The 19,718-nt window shown below is 43.3% G+C and overlaps 1 protein-coding gene across 1 annotated transcript; it reads left to right on the forward strand.

Moving 5' to 3' along the window:
• Positions 1-2,057: 2,057 nt before the first annotated feature.
• Positions 2,058-15,919, forward strand: LOC121292312 (EEF1A lysine methyltransferase 3-like). Its single transcript, XM_041214163.1, has 3 exons — positions 2,058-2,213; positions 3,982-4,093; positions 15,507-15,919. Exons 1-3 carry the CDS (start codon positions 2,058-2,060, stop codon positions 15,917-15,919), a joined length of 681 nt encoding a protein of 226 aa, XP_041070097.1.
• Positions 15,920-19,718: the final 3,799 nt, after the last annotated feature.

A 19,718-nucleotide genomic window follows, 5' to 3' on the forward strand; every position in this document is an offset into this window, starting at 1 on the left:
CCTAAATCTGTCCAGGTCAAAGGCCTCAGCTTCACCTCCTTATGCTCCCATCGCAATGCATTTTGAGCTCAGCGTGATGATCAGCTCTTCTTCCATTGCCTTCACCTCCCCGCCCACTTCTTTGGCCAAGTGTCAATAGACATGTTTGCCTGTCTCCAATATTCCTGTCCACCTAGACCCCTTCATCTAACCTCCTACCCTCTCAATTTCTCTGCCCCCCTCACTCACTCTAACCAGTTTCCCTCTGAACTTGCTGCACTCTGTTCTCTTAAGTCCAACACTAACATTGTCATCAAACCTGCTGGAAAGGTGCTGCCGTAGTTGTCTGGTAAACTGACCTCTATCTTGCAGATGCTTAACATCAACCCTCCAACTCTTCTTCCTACCTACCTCAGACCACGACCCTAACACTGAACATCGAGCTATCACTTCCAGAACTGTCACTAACCTCAACTCCTCTGGAGATCTTCCCTCCATGGCTTCCAATGTCATATTCTCCAACTCCAAACAGCCCATTCCTACATCCTTCCTAGGATCCACAAACACAAATGCTTTGGTGGACTCATCGTTTCAGCCTGTTCCTGCTTTGCTGAACTGATTTCTTCCTTTCTCGACCAGTCTCTCCCACCTACATCCATAACTGTTCCGATGTCCTCCATCCCTCTAAGAATTTCCTGCTTCCTGACCCTACCCATTTCTTCTTCATCATGGACATCCAATCTCGCTACATCTCAATTCCCATGAGGATGGTTTGAGGGCTCTCCACTTCTTCCTTGAACTGGAGTTCAACCAGTCTCATCCACCGCCACTCTCTCAGCCTGGCTGAACTTGTTCTCACATTGAACAACTTCTCCTTCAACTCCACTCACTACCTCCAAATAAAAGGTGTTTCTATGGGTACACACATAGGTACTAGCCATGCCTGCCTTTTTTGTGGCATGTGTGGAACATTCCTTGTTCCAGTCCAACACAGGCATCCTCCTTCGTCTCTTTTTCCAGTACCATGATGACTAGATTGGTGCCACTACCTGCTTGTGTCTTGAACTGGAAAATTTTATAGACTTTGCTTCCAATTTCTCCCATTCTCCCACGTTCCCAAGGTCCATTTCTGATTCTTCCTTTCCATTCCTTGACTTTTCTGTCTCCATTTCTGGGAGTGGCAGATCAATGAATATTCATTATAAGCCCACTGACTCCCAAAACTAACAAGACTACACTTCCCTGCATTCTCCCAGTTCCTCTGCCTCCATTGCATTTTTTCCATACTAGTGCTTCTGATGGCTTCCTTTTTCTTCAACTGAGGATTCCCCTCCACTGTGGATGACAGGGTCCTCGACCCTGTCCGTCCAATTTCCTACAGTTCTGCTCTCACTCCTTGCACTTCCTCCCAGAAGCATGATAGGGTTCCTGTTCTAAAATCATGTTTTATATCGAAAATGACTTTATTTATTGAGTGGACAGAAATCACAAGATACGTTTTAAAAGGCTGAACAACAGTATTTTAAGTGACTAAGCAGCAGCTCCTAAGATGGCTGAACATTTACATAGCTGTACCCTACAAATTGCAAAGCCATCTGAAAGGAGCCAGGCTGTCTTGAAGTAGCCCACCAGAGACAACAACTTAGACAAGTGTGAATGATCCATCTCCTGGACCGTTCACAAAACATCCAGACACGTATTTTCAACTGGGTGTGGACCAAGCCATTAGACTCAATTATTAAACTTTGGAGAAGGGAACTCCAGCAGGCATAATCTAATCATTCTTAAAAATGGACCTGGAATCAGCTTGATGTGACCATGTTTAGGTAACTGGCTAGTTGGTGAGAGGAGGTCATATGATAAGCAAGCTAACTCTTTTTGCGTTCTAAGAAACTGCTTCCGGGTACAATCTGAGTGAGACTAGAAAGACCCTGAGTATCTATTGCTTTGTCCACTATAGATCAAGCGGACAGCACGCACTGAAACAGACTCACATCTGGACACTGGAAGGAAGTCGCTTGTATATTGGAGAAAGTCAACCAGGATCAGAACAGTGTCAAGTGAGTTCAGAGAGGACAATGCAAGCACAGCAGGAAAATAACTATTCCAGCAGTTCCTACACCAAGGAAGAAATCAGCAAACTAGAAAGTCGCTATCAGTTCTGCGGGCACCCTTTAAGGATCACTCGGGACTTCAGCAGTAACCTTGGGATATCAGCAATAATCTGGGAAGCTGTAAGTCCAAAATTTGATGCAAATCTATTGATTCCCTTGTGGCATCTGCTTCCTACTACAAACACCCAACTCATTTGATGCAGTGAATAAATGAATACACATAGGAAGATAGGAATTGGTAGATGAAGAAAGATCACCTAGTTTTCCTTCTACCATCCTGGTATTTGTATGATACACCTATATTGGAGTTGTTGATCAATGATTATATTCAATCTCCATCAATGAGGCTAAAACAGGCCCAGGCATGAGGTGAGACCTAGTGGTGGAGAGCTTTGGGAACCATAAGTCCAAAGTTATCTGTTCTTAGCAAACATGCTATGCTCACCACACTCAAATTACCAGATACCCAATCCTAGGCCAAAAAGAATAATTCTGGAGAAATCCTTACCAATTCCAGAAAGCAACCACAAAGAAATTCCAAGAGATAACATTGACCACAAAGTGTATCACCCAACATCTCACCAACCATTTGCAAGCAGCAAAATCAGTCTGACTGAAAGTAGGCTAGGGACACTTCTCGTTTGCCAATCTCCCTTCTTGTGCTTGAGTCAAAGTCACACCTTCCTGGGCATGATATACATGATTAATATCCTTCTAGTCATAATGTACAGGGTTAATATCCTTCTGGGCATCATGTACAGGGTTAATATCCTTCTGGGCATCATGTACAGGGTTAATACCCTCCTGGGTACCATGTACAGAGTTAATACCCTCTTGGGCACCATGAACAGAGTTAATACCCTCTTGGGTACCATGTGCAGGGTTAATACCCTTCTGGGTACCATGAACAGGATTGATATTCTCCTGAGCAACATGCTGTGTTTCTATCCTTCTGGGAATAATTTATTGAGTTTGAAACTTCCTGCACAACATATATTGGGTTTCCATCCTCCTGAGCACTATATATTGGGTTTGAAGCCTCCTGTACACCATCTATTGGGTTTGTATACTCCTGGATTGGGTTAGCATCCAGGCACATGTACTAGTTTTATACCCTTCCTCCATCATATCTCTTTTCCTGTACCCTCAACACCAAATGTAATTGATTTACAACCTCTTTGGATTAAGTTGTTGTGTTGATGCTATCCATGACATCATATGCTAGATTTATATCCTTCTGAGCACGTGCATTGTGTTTTTATCATTCTCATCACCATACACTCAGTTTGCAGCTTCCCTGGTACCATTTACTGGATTCTTATCCTTCATGGCACCATTGAAAAAGTTGGAAACTGGCAGTAAAGAGCTTTGGAACATCCTTAGTTTGTGAATGGCACTGTGTAAATGCAAGTTATTTTCTTTTCTACAGTCCTTGACACCATATAATGGGCTTGAACACTTTCTTACACCGTGTAATGGATTTGTGCATTCCTGTGCACCATGTGTTGGAATTAGCCTCTCTGGCATGATATGCTAGACTTGTACCATTCTTACACAATTGCTTTTTACCCTTCATGCCACAACGTACTAGTCTTGTAACCTTCATGGCACCATGGAGTGGGATTACACCATTCTTGCAGCATAAATTTGCCTTTGCATCCTCTATGAAGCTACATGCTGGTTTAAACCCTCCTGGATCCATGTGCTACGTTTGTAGCCTTACTGGATTTATGTGCTGGATTTAGACCCTCCTTGGTATTTTGTGCTATATTTATACCCTTCTCAGCACCATGTACAAGATTATATCCATCCTGGCATCCTGGGTTTATGTTCTTTTGTGAAAGTTGTTGGTCAACTAATTCTAACGTTAATACAACATTTTTTTCAGGGCCTTGTTCTCTGCCGGTACTTTGAACAAGAAAAGATCAGTTTTTCTGGGAAGAAAGTGATTGAATTGGGATCGGGCACTGGGATCGTAGGGATTCTTGCTGCTCTACTAGGTGAGTTAAAGATTCCAAGTGACTTTGTAGATGTGAAGGAGAGCAATGGAGTATAGGATGGGTCATGTAGAGAAGGACTAGGTAGTATTACAAAACATTTACAGCACAGAAACAGGCCATTCAGCCCAATAAAGACAAGCCAGTGTTTATGCTCCAGCTGAGCCTCTTCCCATTCATCTTTCTTTAACTCCATCAATATATCCTTCTATTCCTTTCTCCCTCATGTTAGGCTAACTCCTACTTACATGCATCTTTGTTAGTCAACTGGTGGTAGCGAGTTCCACATTTTAACCACCTGCCTCTAGTATTCTCCCTCCACTGGCTCTTGATCTTTTCATTGAGAACTGTTGGCATGACATTGGCCGTCTCAATTTCTCTGCTCCTCTCACCCACTCTAACCTGCCTCCTTCTGAACTTGCTGCATTCCATTCTCTTAGGTCCAACCTTGACTTTATCAAACCTGCTGACAACGGTGGTGCTGTTATTGTCTGGCGTAATGACTTCTAGCTCACAGAGACTGAGCACCAACACTCAGACACTTCTTCCTACCTCCCCCGGACCATGACCCCACCACCGAACATCAAGCCATAGTTTCCAGGACTGTCACTGACCTCATCTCCTCTGGAGATCTTCCCTCCACAGGTTCCAACCTCAGTCTCCTAACCCCGGACAGCCCACTTCTACCTGCTTCCCAAAATCCACAAACAGGACTGTCTCAGTAGACCCTCTTTCTGCCCCACGGAACTCATTTCTTCCTTTCTTGACTCCATTCTCTCCCCATTTGTCCAGTCTCTTCCCACCTAAACCCACGATTCCACTGATGCCTTAGTCATATCAACAATTTCCAGTTTCCTGGCCCTAACCACCTCCTCTTCACCATGGACGTCCAATCCCTCTACACTCCATCCCCTAACAGGATGGGCTGAGGGCTCTTTGCTTCTCCCTTGAACAGAGGCCCGAACAATCGCCATCCACCACCACTCTCCTCCGTCTAGTTGAACATGTTCTCTGACTGAACAGTTTCTCCTTAAACTTGTCTCACTTTCTTTTTTTTTAATATATATATTTGTTCATGGGTTGTGTGCATCGCTGGCTAGGCCAGCATTTATTGCCTATCCCTAATTACCCTTGTTCAGAGGGCGGTTAAGAATCAACCACCTTGCTGTAGGTCTGGAGTGACATGTAGGCCAGACCGGGTAAGGATGGCAGATTTCCTTCCCTAAAGGGTATTAGTGATCCAGATGGGCTTTTACAACAATCGGCAAATGTTTCATGGTTATCATCAGACTTCTCCAAATAAAAGGTGTGGCTATGGGTACCCGCATGAATCCCAGTTATGCATGTTTCTTTATGGGGTATGTGCAACATTCCTTGCTCCAGCCCTACTCAGCACCACTCCCACAACTCTTTTGTCGGTACATCGGCAACTGTTTTGGTGCTGCTTCTTGCTCTTGTCTGGACCTGGAAAAAGTTATCAATTTTGCTTCCAATTTCCACCCCTCTACCACTTTCACATGGTCCATCTCCGACATTCCCTTCCCTTCCTTGGTTTCTCTGTCTCCATTTCTGGTGATGGACTGTCCACCAATATTACAAGCCCACTGGCTCCCACAGCTACCTTGACTACAGCTCCTCACACCCTGCTTCATGTAAGGACTCCATCCCATTCTCTCAGTTCCTTCACCTCCGTCTCATCTGTTCCTAAGATGCCACTTTCCAAAATTGCGCTTCCGACATATCTCACTTCTTCCTTAACTTAGGTTTCCCACCCACTGTAGTTGACAGGACCCTCAACTGTGTCCAACCCATCTTCTGCGCCTCTGCCCTCACACCTTCCCCTCCCTCCCAGAACCATGATAGGGTCCCCTTTGTCCTCACTTTACACTCCACTGGCCTTCGCATTCAAAGGATCATTCTCTGCTATTTCCACCAACTCCAGCGTGATGCCACTACCAAACACATCTTCTCCTCACCACCCCACCGACCCCCCCCCCACCCCCCCAATCAGCATTCCGTAGGGACTATTCCCTCCGGGACACCCTGGTCTGCTCCTTCCATCACTCCCAATATCTCATCCCTTTCCCGTGGCACCATCCCATGCAATCGCAGAAAGTGCAACACCTGCCCACTTACCTCCTCCCTCCTCACCGTCCAAGGGCCCAAACACTCCTTTCAGGTGAAGGAGCACTTCACTTGCACCTCCTTCAATTTGGTCTGCTGCATTCGCTGCTCCCAATGTGGTCTCCTCTACATTGGGGAGACCAAACGCAGACTGGGTGACCGCTTTGCGGAACACCATCGGTCTGTCCGCAAGCATGACCCAGACCTTCCTGTCGCTTGCCATTTCAACACACCATCCTACTCTCATGCCCACATGTCCATCCTTGGCCTGCTGCAATGTTCCAGTGAAGCCCAATGCAAACTGGAGGAACTGCACCTCATCTTCTGATTAGGTGCTTTACAGCCTTCTGGACTTAACACTGAGATCAACAACTTCAGACCATGAACTCTCTCCTCACCCCTTTTTTAATCCCCTTTTAAAAAAATGTATATTTATTTTTATTTGTATTGACTTATTTTCATTTTTATTGTTTTATCCCCTTTTCCACCCTTTTTCCCAACTACCACCCCCTCCCTCACCCCACCCCCAAAGTGGCCATCTGTTATTTGGTCCACGTTGTTCTTTCAGAGTCTTACCCTTGTTCTGCTTTTAACATATTCTGCTTTCTTACCTTAATGCCACTATCAGCACCTTCTTTAGCCATTACCAGTACCATTAACACTCCCTTTGTCTTTTCGTCCATGACATCTTTGTCAATCTCTCCTTAGCTCCCACCTATCGCTGGCCTTCTTTCCAGCTTCACCTGCTCCACCCCCTTAAACAGTATAAATTTCATCATGTTTCTACTTCTCTTTATTTCTGAAGAAGGGTCATACAGGCTCAAAATGTTAACTCTGTTTCTCTCTCCACAGATGCTGTCAGACCTGGAGTTTTTCCAGCATTTTCTGTTTTTATTTCTAACCACTGTCTGGGTTAAAGAAATTTCTCCCGAATTCCCTATTGGATTTATCAGTGACTATCTTTTATTTATGGCTCCTGGTTCTAGCTTTCCCAACAAATGGAAACATCTTCTCTACGCCTATCTTATTAAACCCCTTCATAATTTTGAAGGCATCCATCAGGTCACCTCTCAGTTTTCTCTTTTCTATAGAAGAGAACCACCAACTTGTTCAATCTTTCTTGATAAGATTCCTTTTCTGTATCCCTCAATTTGGTGTCATCCACAAATTTTGAAATTGTAATTCTGAATACAAATCATTTATGTAAATTGTGAACAACAGTGATCCCACTTCTGATCCTTGTGGGATACCACTTTCTAGCTTTTGCCAGTCTGAGCAACTATTTAATCCCTACTTTCTATTTTCTGCTTTGCAGCCAGCTTGCTATCCATTTAGCTTCTCATCCTAGGTCTCCACACTTTCCTGCCTTAACCATGACTCTACCATGTGATACCTTATTGAAGAACTGCACCTGTTCTCCCAGTCATGTAGTAGTGGTTCTGCAATTACTATGCACAGATGCAATCCATCCAGACCAGAGGGTTTTAGCCTCATTAAGTTTGATTAGTTTATCAATTATTTCGCACCCCACCCCCCTTCCCACCTTCTATCCTAAATGTCTTTATACTTTTTTGATCACTTTTTCTAATGTCATGCCCACCATGCTAACCCATCTGGTGAATCATTAGGGTAAATAAATCCCCAGTTATAGATAAGTGTTTCAATTTTTGTTTTCTCTTGTGGTCCTTTCCAACAACAGTTCTTGGCTTTTAGTATTGATGTTGTTAGCATCAACATTTATTGTTTCAAAGAGATGCTTTCAAAGCAAAATACCCTTACCTCAGGAAATAAAAAATAATTCCCCAAGAAAACTATACAGTATCCAGACTCTCCCAGTTCACCTACCATTATGAAACAAGTCCCTCCTCCCTTCTGGCGGGCACAGTATCGCAACTGTGCTGCTGCTGACCTGAAAAAACTCCAATAAATATAAAAGTGAACATATTTCTCCTTTAGCTGCTAAGCTGAGGACTAAATAATGTCAAGGTTCCAAAGTCCACCCTCTTGTCCTCGCTGAGGAACATGGGCAATCAGTAACAAAGGGTCAATCAAAACAGGGTGAAGTTTGATGGGACTCCATATGTACTGGGCCACTCTGGTTACTGTGAAGGCTTGTTTAGGAGAAATACTCAGCTGATGGGCCTCTGGCAAACAAGTCTTCAATGGCAGAACAGGCAGTGGATGATGTGCCATCTGGAATATCTCAATGGCTGTTCTGGCAGACAAAGGCTGCAGCAGAACAAAACCTCCGGTTGTCTTCGTTTCTTTGCCATTGAATCAAGATTTTGTTCTGTTAAGGCACGTGTGGAAGCTGATGAGCAATGGTTTCTCCACACACAGACGCCTTTCTTTCCAAGTGCATCTCCCAAGCTATTTGGCAACCAGCAAATGGGCGACAGGAGCAGGATTGCATTGTCTGGAAGCTTCTCATCACGATCTGGCACAGAGGCGGCAGTTACAAGATTGTCATCTAGCACTTGGACAAGACATGGGTGCCTTTTGGCTGTAGCTGAGCAACCTTCTTTAGGATCTACTCTGCCTAACCCTTAACGGGGAAGGGGCTAGAAAAGGTGCCTGAAACATAGCCATACCCAGAGAGATCACCCTATGCGGTAGAAACATACAAAAGACACAAGTAATAAAGTTTAGGACCTGGAACATCAGAACCCTCTTGTACTTAGCTGCAAGAGAACACCCAGAGTATCACACCGCATTTGTTGCCCAAGAGCTCTGGCAATGACATCAACATAGCTGCTCTGAGTGAGACCCGGCAAGGTGGAGAGGGCCAACTCAAGGAACTCCAGGCGGTTATACTTCTTTAGGAAAGGGAAATCAGAAGAAGAACGCAGAGTTCACTGAATTGGATTTCCCATCAAGCATAAACTTGTGAACTAGCTTGATGAGTTCCCTCTTGGAACAAATGAGTGTCTCATGACTCTTCGTCTCAAACTGGCAAGGAGCCAATTCGCCACCATGGCCAGTGCATATGCCCCAACTCTGGACACTAATGAAACCAAGGAAGATTTCTATGTCAAGCTTGACAAAATTCTCTGTGGGGTTCCGAAGGAGGACAGGTTTATTCTTCTTGGAGACTTCAATGCCAGTGTTGGAAGATTCTGGGATGGAACTATTGGCAGGGAAGGAATTGGGAATGCCAACTCCAACTGCATTCTTCTCCTTATCAAATGCGTAGAACTTGGGCTTATCATCACCAATACCCTGTTCTGCAAGACAAACAAATACAAAATATCATGGCAACATGCCTGGTCAAAGCACTGGCATCTGATCGATTATGTCATCGTTCATATACAGAATCACAAAGGTGTCTGCACTACCAGAGCAATGACAGGAACTAATGACTGCTGGACCGATCACTGATTTATTTGTTCAGTTATACCCATCAAACTGGCTCCCAAACAACAGGTGCAACAGAAGAGATGTCCATGAAAGATCAACGTCAAAGCTCTGAGGGATCCAATCAAAAGAGACTGATTCCAACAATGCCTTAGGGAAAAACTTTCAAACTTCAATCAGGAACAGAAGTGTCCACAGTGCTTGGAATGTCCTTAAGTCCAATATCATCAATGCCTACAAAGAAGCACTTGGATTTTCTGTCAGGAAACATCAGGATTAGATTGATGAAAATGATCAGGATATCAATGAACTAATTGATCGCAAGCACGAGACTTTCTGTACCTGGTGGAATGATCCAAACTTGAAGCAGAAGAAACTGGCTTAGCAACAAGCAAAGGCACATGAAGAACATGTGGTGGGCAGACAAAAGAAATTCAATATCTCGTTGACATGAATGATATTCACAGCTCCTTCACTGGTACGGAGGCCATTTATGGCCCAAGTAGTCCAGGACCATCTCCTCTGAAGCCTAAGGACAGTGGGGAGAACTGATCAAGGGAAAGGAAGCAATCAACGCCTGTTGGAGGGAGCATTTTGAAGATGTTTTCAGTCAAGAATCAATTGTTAACATGAGTGTTTTCAACTCCATTCCACATATCCAGTCAGAGACAACAACTATGGGTGTGATAAAAGCCATCACACAAATGATGAGGAACAAAGCAGCAGGAGGTGGTGGAATACCTTATAAAATCTTTAGGCACAGAGTAGAGAAACTAACATTAAAGCTCCATGCTCTTATCCTACAGATAGGGAATGAAGAGGAAGTCCTGAATGATCTCAAGCTCGCCATGATTGTGGCAATCTTCAAAAAAGGGGACAAATTCAACTGTGGAAGTACAGAGGCATCGCCTGGCTTTCCACTGCAGAAAAGATCATTTCAAGAGCTCTTCTGAAATAACTTATATACTTGTTGAAGAGCTACTCCCAAATCTCAATGTGGGTTTAGGCCATTAAGAGGCATGGCCGAAAAGATTTTTACAGCTCACCAACTACACTAAAAATGTCGCAAACATCAGTCTCTCTACATAGCATACTTTGACTTGAAAAAGGCCTTCAACTCTGTAAATTGTGAGGCACTCTAGAAGATCCTGAAGTATGGGTGTCCTCCAAAATTTATCATCCTTTGCCTGCTTTATGACGATATGTGAGCGATTTTCCTTAACAATGATTCCATTACAGCCCCTTTTAAGGTTAAGGCAGGAGTCAAACAAGGTTGTGTCTGTGTCCCAACTCTTTTTCAGTCTTCCTTGTTGCATTGCTCCGTCTGATTAGAAACAAGCTTCCTGCTACAGTTCAGCTTATTTATCGAATGAACAGTAAACTATTTAATCTCAGCTGACTACAATCAAAAACTAAAACCACCTCGACCTCAATCATTGAGCTCCAATATGCTGATGATGCTGCAGTAAGTGTTGTGTCAGAAGTGGATCACCAGAGAATCGTCGACATATTTACTGAGGCATGAGAGAATATAGGACTTACACTCAACATTCAGAAGACCAAAGTCCTCCATCAGCAAGCTCCAAATGCACACACCCCAGCCCCATTGATTAGGATTCATGAGGGGTGCCTGAAAAATGTGGAACACTTCCAGTACCTCGGAAGTTATCTTTCACAGAAGGTTGACATTGATGAAGAAATCCAGCATCACCTGAAGTCTGCTGGTGCTGCCTTTGGTCACCTGAGGAAGTGAGTATTTGAAGGCTGCAAATCAAAACTGAAACCAAACTCATGGTTTATCATGTAGTCGTGATCCCTACCTTACTGTATGGGGCTGAAGTATGGACTCAAGGCACTGGAGTTATATCATCAATGCTGCCTGCGGAAGATCGTACACATTAAATGGAAAGACAAACACACCAATATTAATGTCCTCTCACAAGCATTGTGGCTATGATCATCTGCCATCAGCTTCATTGGGTTCAGATGTCAGATATCAGGTTCCCAAAGCAGGTCTCCTTCTCCTAGCTCAGTCAGATCAGATGCACCAGAGGAGGACAGAAGAAGATCAAGGATGTGCTGAAAGCCAACATGAAGAAATGCAACATTGACATCTATTCCTGGGAGACCATTGCCTTGGATTGAATCAGATGGCAGAAGAGTCCGTGGGAAGGATCCCAGCATTTTGAGACCCTAAGACAGCAAAATGAAAAGAAAAAACGAGAATGGCAAAAACAACACACCATGACATGAATTAATAACAGCCATCCCACATGATAACAAATGCCATAAAGTGCCTCGTCAGCCATCTTTGGAGGGATAGCCAATAATGATAATAGCTAATGTCAGAAATGGACTAGCTACTTACAATGTGACATTTCCACATCACCCTGAACATCTTGCCTCTGATCAGACATTGTAAAGGGAAGCTGTAGCCTTCAATAATGTTTCTGAGTCCTTGGTAGCGCCAATCATGTGTCCAGCACCCAACTGGTAATCAAATTAAATACCATGAAACAGTAAACATGCCCCTAAGTAACAACCAAGGGTTATTATTATGCCAATGTTACACCATTAGACGTCACTAGCACTTAGATTCCTTTATCAATGGATGCAAAGACTCTGCAGAACAACTTTTGACATTGGTTTCCCAGTGTAAAGTGGGCTGCTAACCTATCATGCAATTTATAGTCTCGCACAAGGTTGAGATTTACTCTTTTTACCAAAACCATCTTATTACTTTTGTATTTTTAAACCAAATTCAGTTTGGCAAGTAAAATCAAAGAAAACCCAAAGATGTTTTGTAAACACAGAAAGAGAAAGAGGATAAAGGCAGAAGTAGGGTCAACTGGAGACCATAAAGGTAACTTGTGTGTGGAGGAACAAGGCATGGACATGGTCCTTCATAAATACTTTGTGTCCATTTTCATAAAAGAGGGGGTGAATTAAAGTTAAGGAGGGAAGGGGGTGTGAGATATTGGATCGGATAAATATAGTGAGGAAGAAAATATTAGTGTGTTTAACATCCTTGAAAACAGATGATTAAATGAATCCCAGGTTGCTAAGAGAAGCAAGGGACAAAGTAGCGAAGGCTCTGACCATCATTTTTCAATCCTCTCTGGCTGCAGGTGTGGTGCCAGAGGACTGGAGGGCTGCTTAGGTTGTACCATTGTTTAAAAAGAGAAGAAGCGATAGCCCACTAATTACAGCCCCAACCTTGGTGGTGGGCAAATTATTGGTAAAAATTCTGAGATACAGTATAAATCATCATTTAGAAGGGACAGGTGAGCATGGGTTTGTTAAGGGAAGATTGTGTCTAACCAACATGATTAAATTTTTTGAGGTAACAAGAGGGTCGATGGGGATAGTGCAGTTGATGTAAACTACGGGGATTTTAGCAAGCTTTTTGACAAGGTTCCACATGGCAGACAGTTCAGTAAATTGAAGCTCTTGGGATTCATGGGAAAGTGGCAAGTTGGATCTAAAATTGGCTCAATGGCAGGAAGCAAAGGATAATGGTTGATGAGTGTTTTTTGTTACTGGAAGGCTGTTTCCAGTGGGATTCTGCAGGGAGCAGTACTGGTTTCCTTGTTGTTCATGGTATATATATATCAATGATTTAGACTTAAATGTCGGGGGCATAATTGAGAAATTTGCAGATGAAATGAAAATTGGTCATGTGGTTGACAGGAAGAAAGTTGTATACTCCAGGAAAATATCAATGGGCAGATCAAATGGGCACAGAAGTGTCAAATAGAATTTAATCTGGAAAATCACTTTTCCGGAATGCATTTGGGAAAGACAAAGAAGGCAAGGGAATACACAATAAATGGTAGGATACTGAGAAATGTAGGGGAACAGAAGAACCCTGGACTAGAAGTGAGTTGAGGAGTCGTTTTTTCACCCGTGAGATGGTGGTGGTCTGAAACTCAGATTGAAAGGGTGCAGGAACCCTCATCACATTTTAAAAATACCTGGATATGCATTTGAAGTGTCATAACCTATAGGCCTATGAACCAAGAATGGAAAGTGGGATTAAGCTGAGATTAGGATTGGCTGAATGGCCTCTTTCTGTGCTGCAAATTTTCTATGTTTTTAAGTGTTGCTTCTATATGACTGAGGTTTTGCAGGGTTGACTGGATTGCTTGTGCCTTTTTTGTTTCCTGATTCAACACCTGATTCACAGTCAGGTGGTCCACCCAGCGTCATTCTTTCCAGGGGCTTGATATAACTGTGAGGCTTGCTGGGGCACGTCAGAGGATAGTTAAATATTTTAGTCTAAGTCTCTGGGTTAACAGTCTAGTAACACAACCACTATGCTAATATGATAGGAGTGGAACTTGGTGCAGAATAGAATACTGGTAAGAGTGTTTTTGATGAGTTGAAGTTTATAAAGGGTGGAAGGGGGAGGCTGGCCAGAAAAATCACTGGAATAGTAGAGTATGGAGGTGACAAATGCATGGATGACGGTTTCAACAGCAGGTGGGATAAGGCAGGAGTGGAGGACAATGCTACTTCTTTCATTGTAGCTTTTTATACCACTAGTTCAACTTGTTTTGAGGTAATATTGATCTAGCACTTTATATACTTAAACAGGCTTCCCTTTAGTCTGCCTCTTTGAGGACAATAGGGCTTAACCTTTATTCGTAGCTCATCTCCAGTACACTTCGGATCATTCCTGCTTCTGTTCTTTGTAACGTCTCCAATGTCCTTTTTGAAGCTTGTTGAGCAGAATTGTATAGGATATTGCAACTGTTTGGAATTATTGAACAACTGCTGTTGAAACCCTCATCCATGCCTTTGTCATCTCCACACTCCACTATTCTAGTGATTTTTCTGGCCAGCCTCCCACCTTTCACTTTCCACCCTTCATAAACTTCAACTCATCCAAAACTCTTTTACCAGTATTCTATTCTTCACCAAGTTCTGCTCCTATTATATTCGCATAGTGGTTGTGTTACTGGACTGTTAACCCAGAGACTTAGACTAAAATAATTAACTACCCTCTGACATGACCCAGCAAGCCCCGCAGTTAATCAAGCCCCTAGAAAGAATGACGCTGGGCTGGCCACTTGACTGTGAATGAATGGACAGAAAGAAACCGTGTCTTGTACAGATTCTATATCACTTCCTTCTGTACACAATGTTCCAGTGTGATAAAACTCAGAATCTCATTTGCTGAGCACTCCTCCCGCAGTTTATTCCCATTCTGTTAATATTACTGATTTGGCAAAGCTTTGATCTTTGTCGCAAAATATACTTCACATCTTTTTGCATTAAACTGTAATTGCCTCCTTTATGCCCTCACCCCTACATCCAGCTGCAATCTCCCACTTTATTGTTTCCTGTGCTCCCTAATATATCAGCAGCAAACCTCCACATCATTCTTTTTGTTCCGCTGCCCAAACCATAAATAGTTGATAAATGGAAAGCAAGAATTTCTAGCACAGAATTTCCAGAGTATGAGGGTGGCAGAAGTGGAAATGATCAATAATTTCAGAGGGAAATTGGACAGACACTGGAGGCAAATAAACTTACAGGGTGACTGAGAAAGTCCCAATCTCCCACTCTGACTGGATTGCTCTACAGAGAAATGGCAATGGGCTAAATGGCCTCTTCTGTGCTGTAATGACTCTATAAAGCACATCACTCCCCATATCCTACCATATCTTCCACTACCCAGCCAGGACCAGAAGCTAACCATTTGGCAATTCTTTTATATTCCATGATTCCACCGCTGTTATGTTTAAATATCTAATTTGCTGCCTCTCAGCTGTAAAATGCATCTTTCAGTACTGTGACAGCTGCAAAAGTTAATCATTTTACTTAACCTCCTTTGCCTCAGAATTCCATTTGCCTATATTTCCCATTTTCCGATTGCTGCCAAAGGGGAAACAATGTGGAGATGCCTTGTTACTATTTAACATTCTTTTGGCAGGTGGAGATGTAACCTTGACAGACCAACTGATGGTTCTGAATCAAATACAGTTCAACATCACCAACAACATCCCTGTTTCCATTCAGCAGCGTGCAAAAGTTTCTACTCTCCTTTGGGGTGATAACCTGGATCAGTTTCCTATAAACTACGACTTCATCCTGGGTTCAGATATTGTCTATAATTCACGGGACTTCCCTGCTCTGATAAAGACCTTGCAGCATCTGAGTAACCAAAACACTGTCATTTACCTCTGTTCCAAGATGCGTGAGAGCATGGGAGCTATTGAATTTCACGAGAAGCTCCTCCCGCAACATTTTAACACGGAAATTGTTCATAGGACTGCAGACAAAGAAATCAACGTATTCAAGGTGACCAAGAAAGGCCTTGATGCCATAGAGAACCCACTGATGTAATGCTTTAAACTGATGCAGGGGGGCTTCTTGTTTGTGGAAGTAAGTTTGAGGAAACTGTCAGCATTGTATCTTTTCAAAACATTTCTCCTCCCTGTTTACTATTTTCTGCCCCCCGCCACTGTATTCAAGGTGGTGACACAGGTACAAGTACTGCCCAACAGGCTCCTTCAGATCTCTGGTCTATTGATTCAATATTTAGAACTTAGTGTCAGGAGGTGGGTGAATTTTTTGGGAGTCACATAAAAACCACCTCCTCCATAGCCAAGATTGTACAAGGTAAAACAAGACGAGGAGTAAAGTTCTCAGAATTAACCATAACAGAAGCATGTAACTCAAAATTGCCACTGAGTAATTCCCCTGCATGTCTCTCTCACACTGAGTGGACCTGTTCTTAACTCCATTCTTGAATCCTTGGAACATATGCTCAACTTTCCATCTTCACTTTGTGCTATCCTACTGCTGAAAGAATCAACGCAACCAACCAGGATAAATAGACTAACTGCTAAAGAAATACTTCAAAAGTCCATTTCACTTCAGAGGGAGGGAGAGACTGAGCTGCTTCTATCATTAGTAAATCTGTCACTTGCCAAAGAGATGCTATATTTCAGCTATAGATTTAATAACTGGCATTATTACTTCCTGCTCCAAATACCACAAAGATAAATGTTGTCAATCATGCAAATTAGACCGTGCTCCAGTTTTAAATCATACCCAATGGAAGCTGTGCTTTTAGAACTGCTGAGATTAGTTTGTGCTAAATGGAATTGAGCTGGTGTCACTGTGATATTAGGTTAACCCTGTTTCCCATTATATTTAGTACTGTAATCTCTTTTAATACTGAAAAATAATTAAATAAAAAAGGTGTTTCCATCACATGGAAGTATGTTTATACTATTTTTTGAAGCAAGCTCAGGATTGAATGGCAAAGTTGTTCAATGATGAACTTAATTTACACTGAGACACCAGCCAAATTGTAAAATGGACAATGCTACTGAAGAGAATATTCACACAACTACAACACAGCCACGCCATCACTCCAGACACAATCCCAGCCACGCCATCACTCCAGACACAATCCCAGCCACGCCATCACTCCAGACACAATCCCAGCCACGCCATCACTCCAGACACAATCCCAGCCACGCCATCACTCCAGACACAATCCCAGCCACGCCATCACTCCAGACACAACCCCAGCCACGCCATCACTCCAGGCACAACCCCAGCCACGCCATCACTCCAGGCACAACCCCAGCCACGCCATCACTCCAGGCACAATCACAGCCACGCCATCACTCCAGACACAACCCCAGCCATGCCATCACTCCAGGCACAATCACAGCCACACCATCACTCCAGTCACAATCCCAGCCACACCATCACTCCAGACACAATCCCTGCCACACCGTCACTCCAGACACAATCCCTGCCACGCCATCACTCCAAACACACACCTATTCACAACAGTCTTCACAATCAGTCATACCATCACTCCACATACAATCCAAGTCACACCATGACTCTATACATCATTTTTAATTTCTGATTTGCCTATTCTTGGGCTGTGGGTGGCAAGACCAGCATTAATTCCCCATCCCTAGTTTTCTTTGAAAAAGAGGTATGAGTCTCCTGCTTGAACCACAGCATTCCACGTAGTTAAGGTACTCCCACAGTGCTGTTAAGCAGGAATTTCCAGAATTTTGACCCAGTGACAAAACAGAAATGATACATTTCCAAGTCAGGATGGTGTGTGACATGGGAGGGGACTTACAGCTGGAGATGTTCCCATGCACCTGTTTTTCTTTTAGGTGGTAGAGATTGCAACTTTGGAAGGTGCTATCAAAGAAACCTCGTCAGTCACAGTTCTGTGGAGGGGTCATGAGGACCCGAAACATTAACTCTTTTCTTCTCCGCCGATGCTGCCGGACCTGCTGAGTTTTTCCAGGTAATTCTGTTTTTGTTTTGGATTTCCAGCATCCACAGTTTTTTGATTTTATCACTGTGCATCCTGTACTTGGTACACACTGCAGTCATGGTGTGGTAGTAGTGGAGGAAGTGGGTGTTTAAGGCAGTGGTATTTGCTCCAATTAAACATACTGCTTTGTTCCGGATGGTGCTAGAGCTTCAATTACCTGGCGAGTGGCGAGTATTCCATTACACTTCTGACTTGTGCCTTGTAGGAGGTGAAAAGGCATTATAGGGTCAGGTGAGCCAGGTGTCATAGAACACACAGCTTCTGACTTGCTCTTGTATCTAAGGTATTTATGTGGGTAGTCTAGTTAAGTTTCTGGTTAATGATGAACCCCCAACCCCACCCCAGGATGTGATGGTGGGCGGGAGGGGGTGTGTGGGGTTCAATGAAGGTAATGTTGTTGAAATTCAAGGTAAGGTGGTTAGACTCTCTCTTATTGGAGATGTTTATTGCCAGGCACTAACATGCTGAAAATGCTACTTGCCACATCAGTCCAAGTCTGGATGTTGTCCAGGTCTTGCTGCATGTGGGCACAGACTTCTTCATTATCTGAGGAATGTGAATGGAACTCTTTTCAGAGGAAATTGGGGGTTCTTGTGCACAAATCAATGTAAGTTAACACGCAGGTACAGCAAACAAAGGTAGGTTGACCTTTATTGCAAGGGGGTTGGAGTATTACAGTGAAGAAGTCTTGCTGCAATCATATAGGTGAAGCCACACCTGGAATACTCTGTACAGTTTTAGTCTCCTTAAAAAGGAAAATACATACTTGCTTTAGAGGGCTTCAATTAAGATTCACTAGATTGATTCCTGGAATGAGACACCTGTGCTATGAGGAGAGGCTGAGTAGAATGATACTACATTCTTTGGAGTTCAGAAGAAAGAGAGGTGATCTCATTGAAATTCTTAGAGGGCCAGTTCAAATAGATGATGACAGGTTATTTTCTCTCAATGAAAAGTCTTGAACTTGAGGTCACAATCTCAGGCTATTTAGGCCTGACATGAGGAGAAACTTCTTCACTCAGAGGGTTGTGAATCTTTGGAATTCCCAACCCTAAAGATCTGTAGATACTCAGTCAGAGTACATTCATACCAAGATCAATAGATTTTTGGACACTAAGGGAATCAAGGACATGGGAAGAGTGCAGGAAAATGGAGTTGGTATATAAATTAGCAACAATGCTACCGAATGACAGAGCAGGCTCGAGGAGCCATATGGTCTACTCCTGCTCATAATGTTCTTTCTTAAGTTCTTAACATTGTGCAACCAGCGGTAAACAACCCTACTTCTGACCTTATGAGCAAAGGTCACTGATGAAACACAAAGATGGGTGGCCCCAACAATCCTGGCCTGAAGAATTCTTGCAGCGATGTCCTGGGGTTGAGATAATTGGCCTCCAACTACCACAGCCATCTTCCTTTGTGCTCGGTATGGCTCCAACCAGTTGAGAGTTTTCCTCCCGATTCCTCACTGACTTCAATTTTGCTAGGGCTCCTTCATGTCACACTCAGTGAAATGCTGCTTTGATGTCAAGAGCAATCATTCTAGCCTCAACTCTGGGATTCAGCTCTTTTGGTTGCAGTATATCTTGACTTTGTGCCATATTGTGAAACGGGTGATAGCCTGTTACCTGACTGCATTATTTCTCCTGATTTTTCATTTTAATTGAAGTCAATGGAAATGTGTACACAGTGTGGTGTGACTAGAATTAAAAACAGCTGAGCACATTTGATACAGCAAAGGCATTGGGCCCTGACAACTTCCCAGCTGTAACTCTTTTGAGTACAAACACGTTTCCATCTGTTCCTATTCAGATGAAGTTACAT

The sequence above is a fragment of the Carcharodon carcharias genome, chromosome 20 (assembly GCF_017639515.1).
Source record: "Carcharodon carcharias isolate sCarCar2 chromosome 20, sCarCar2.pri, whole genome shotgun sequence".
NCBI classification, from domain to species: Eukaryota; Metazoa; Chordata; class Chondrichthyes; order Lamniformes; family Lamnidae; genus Carcharodon; species Carcharodon carcharias.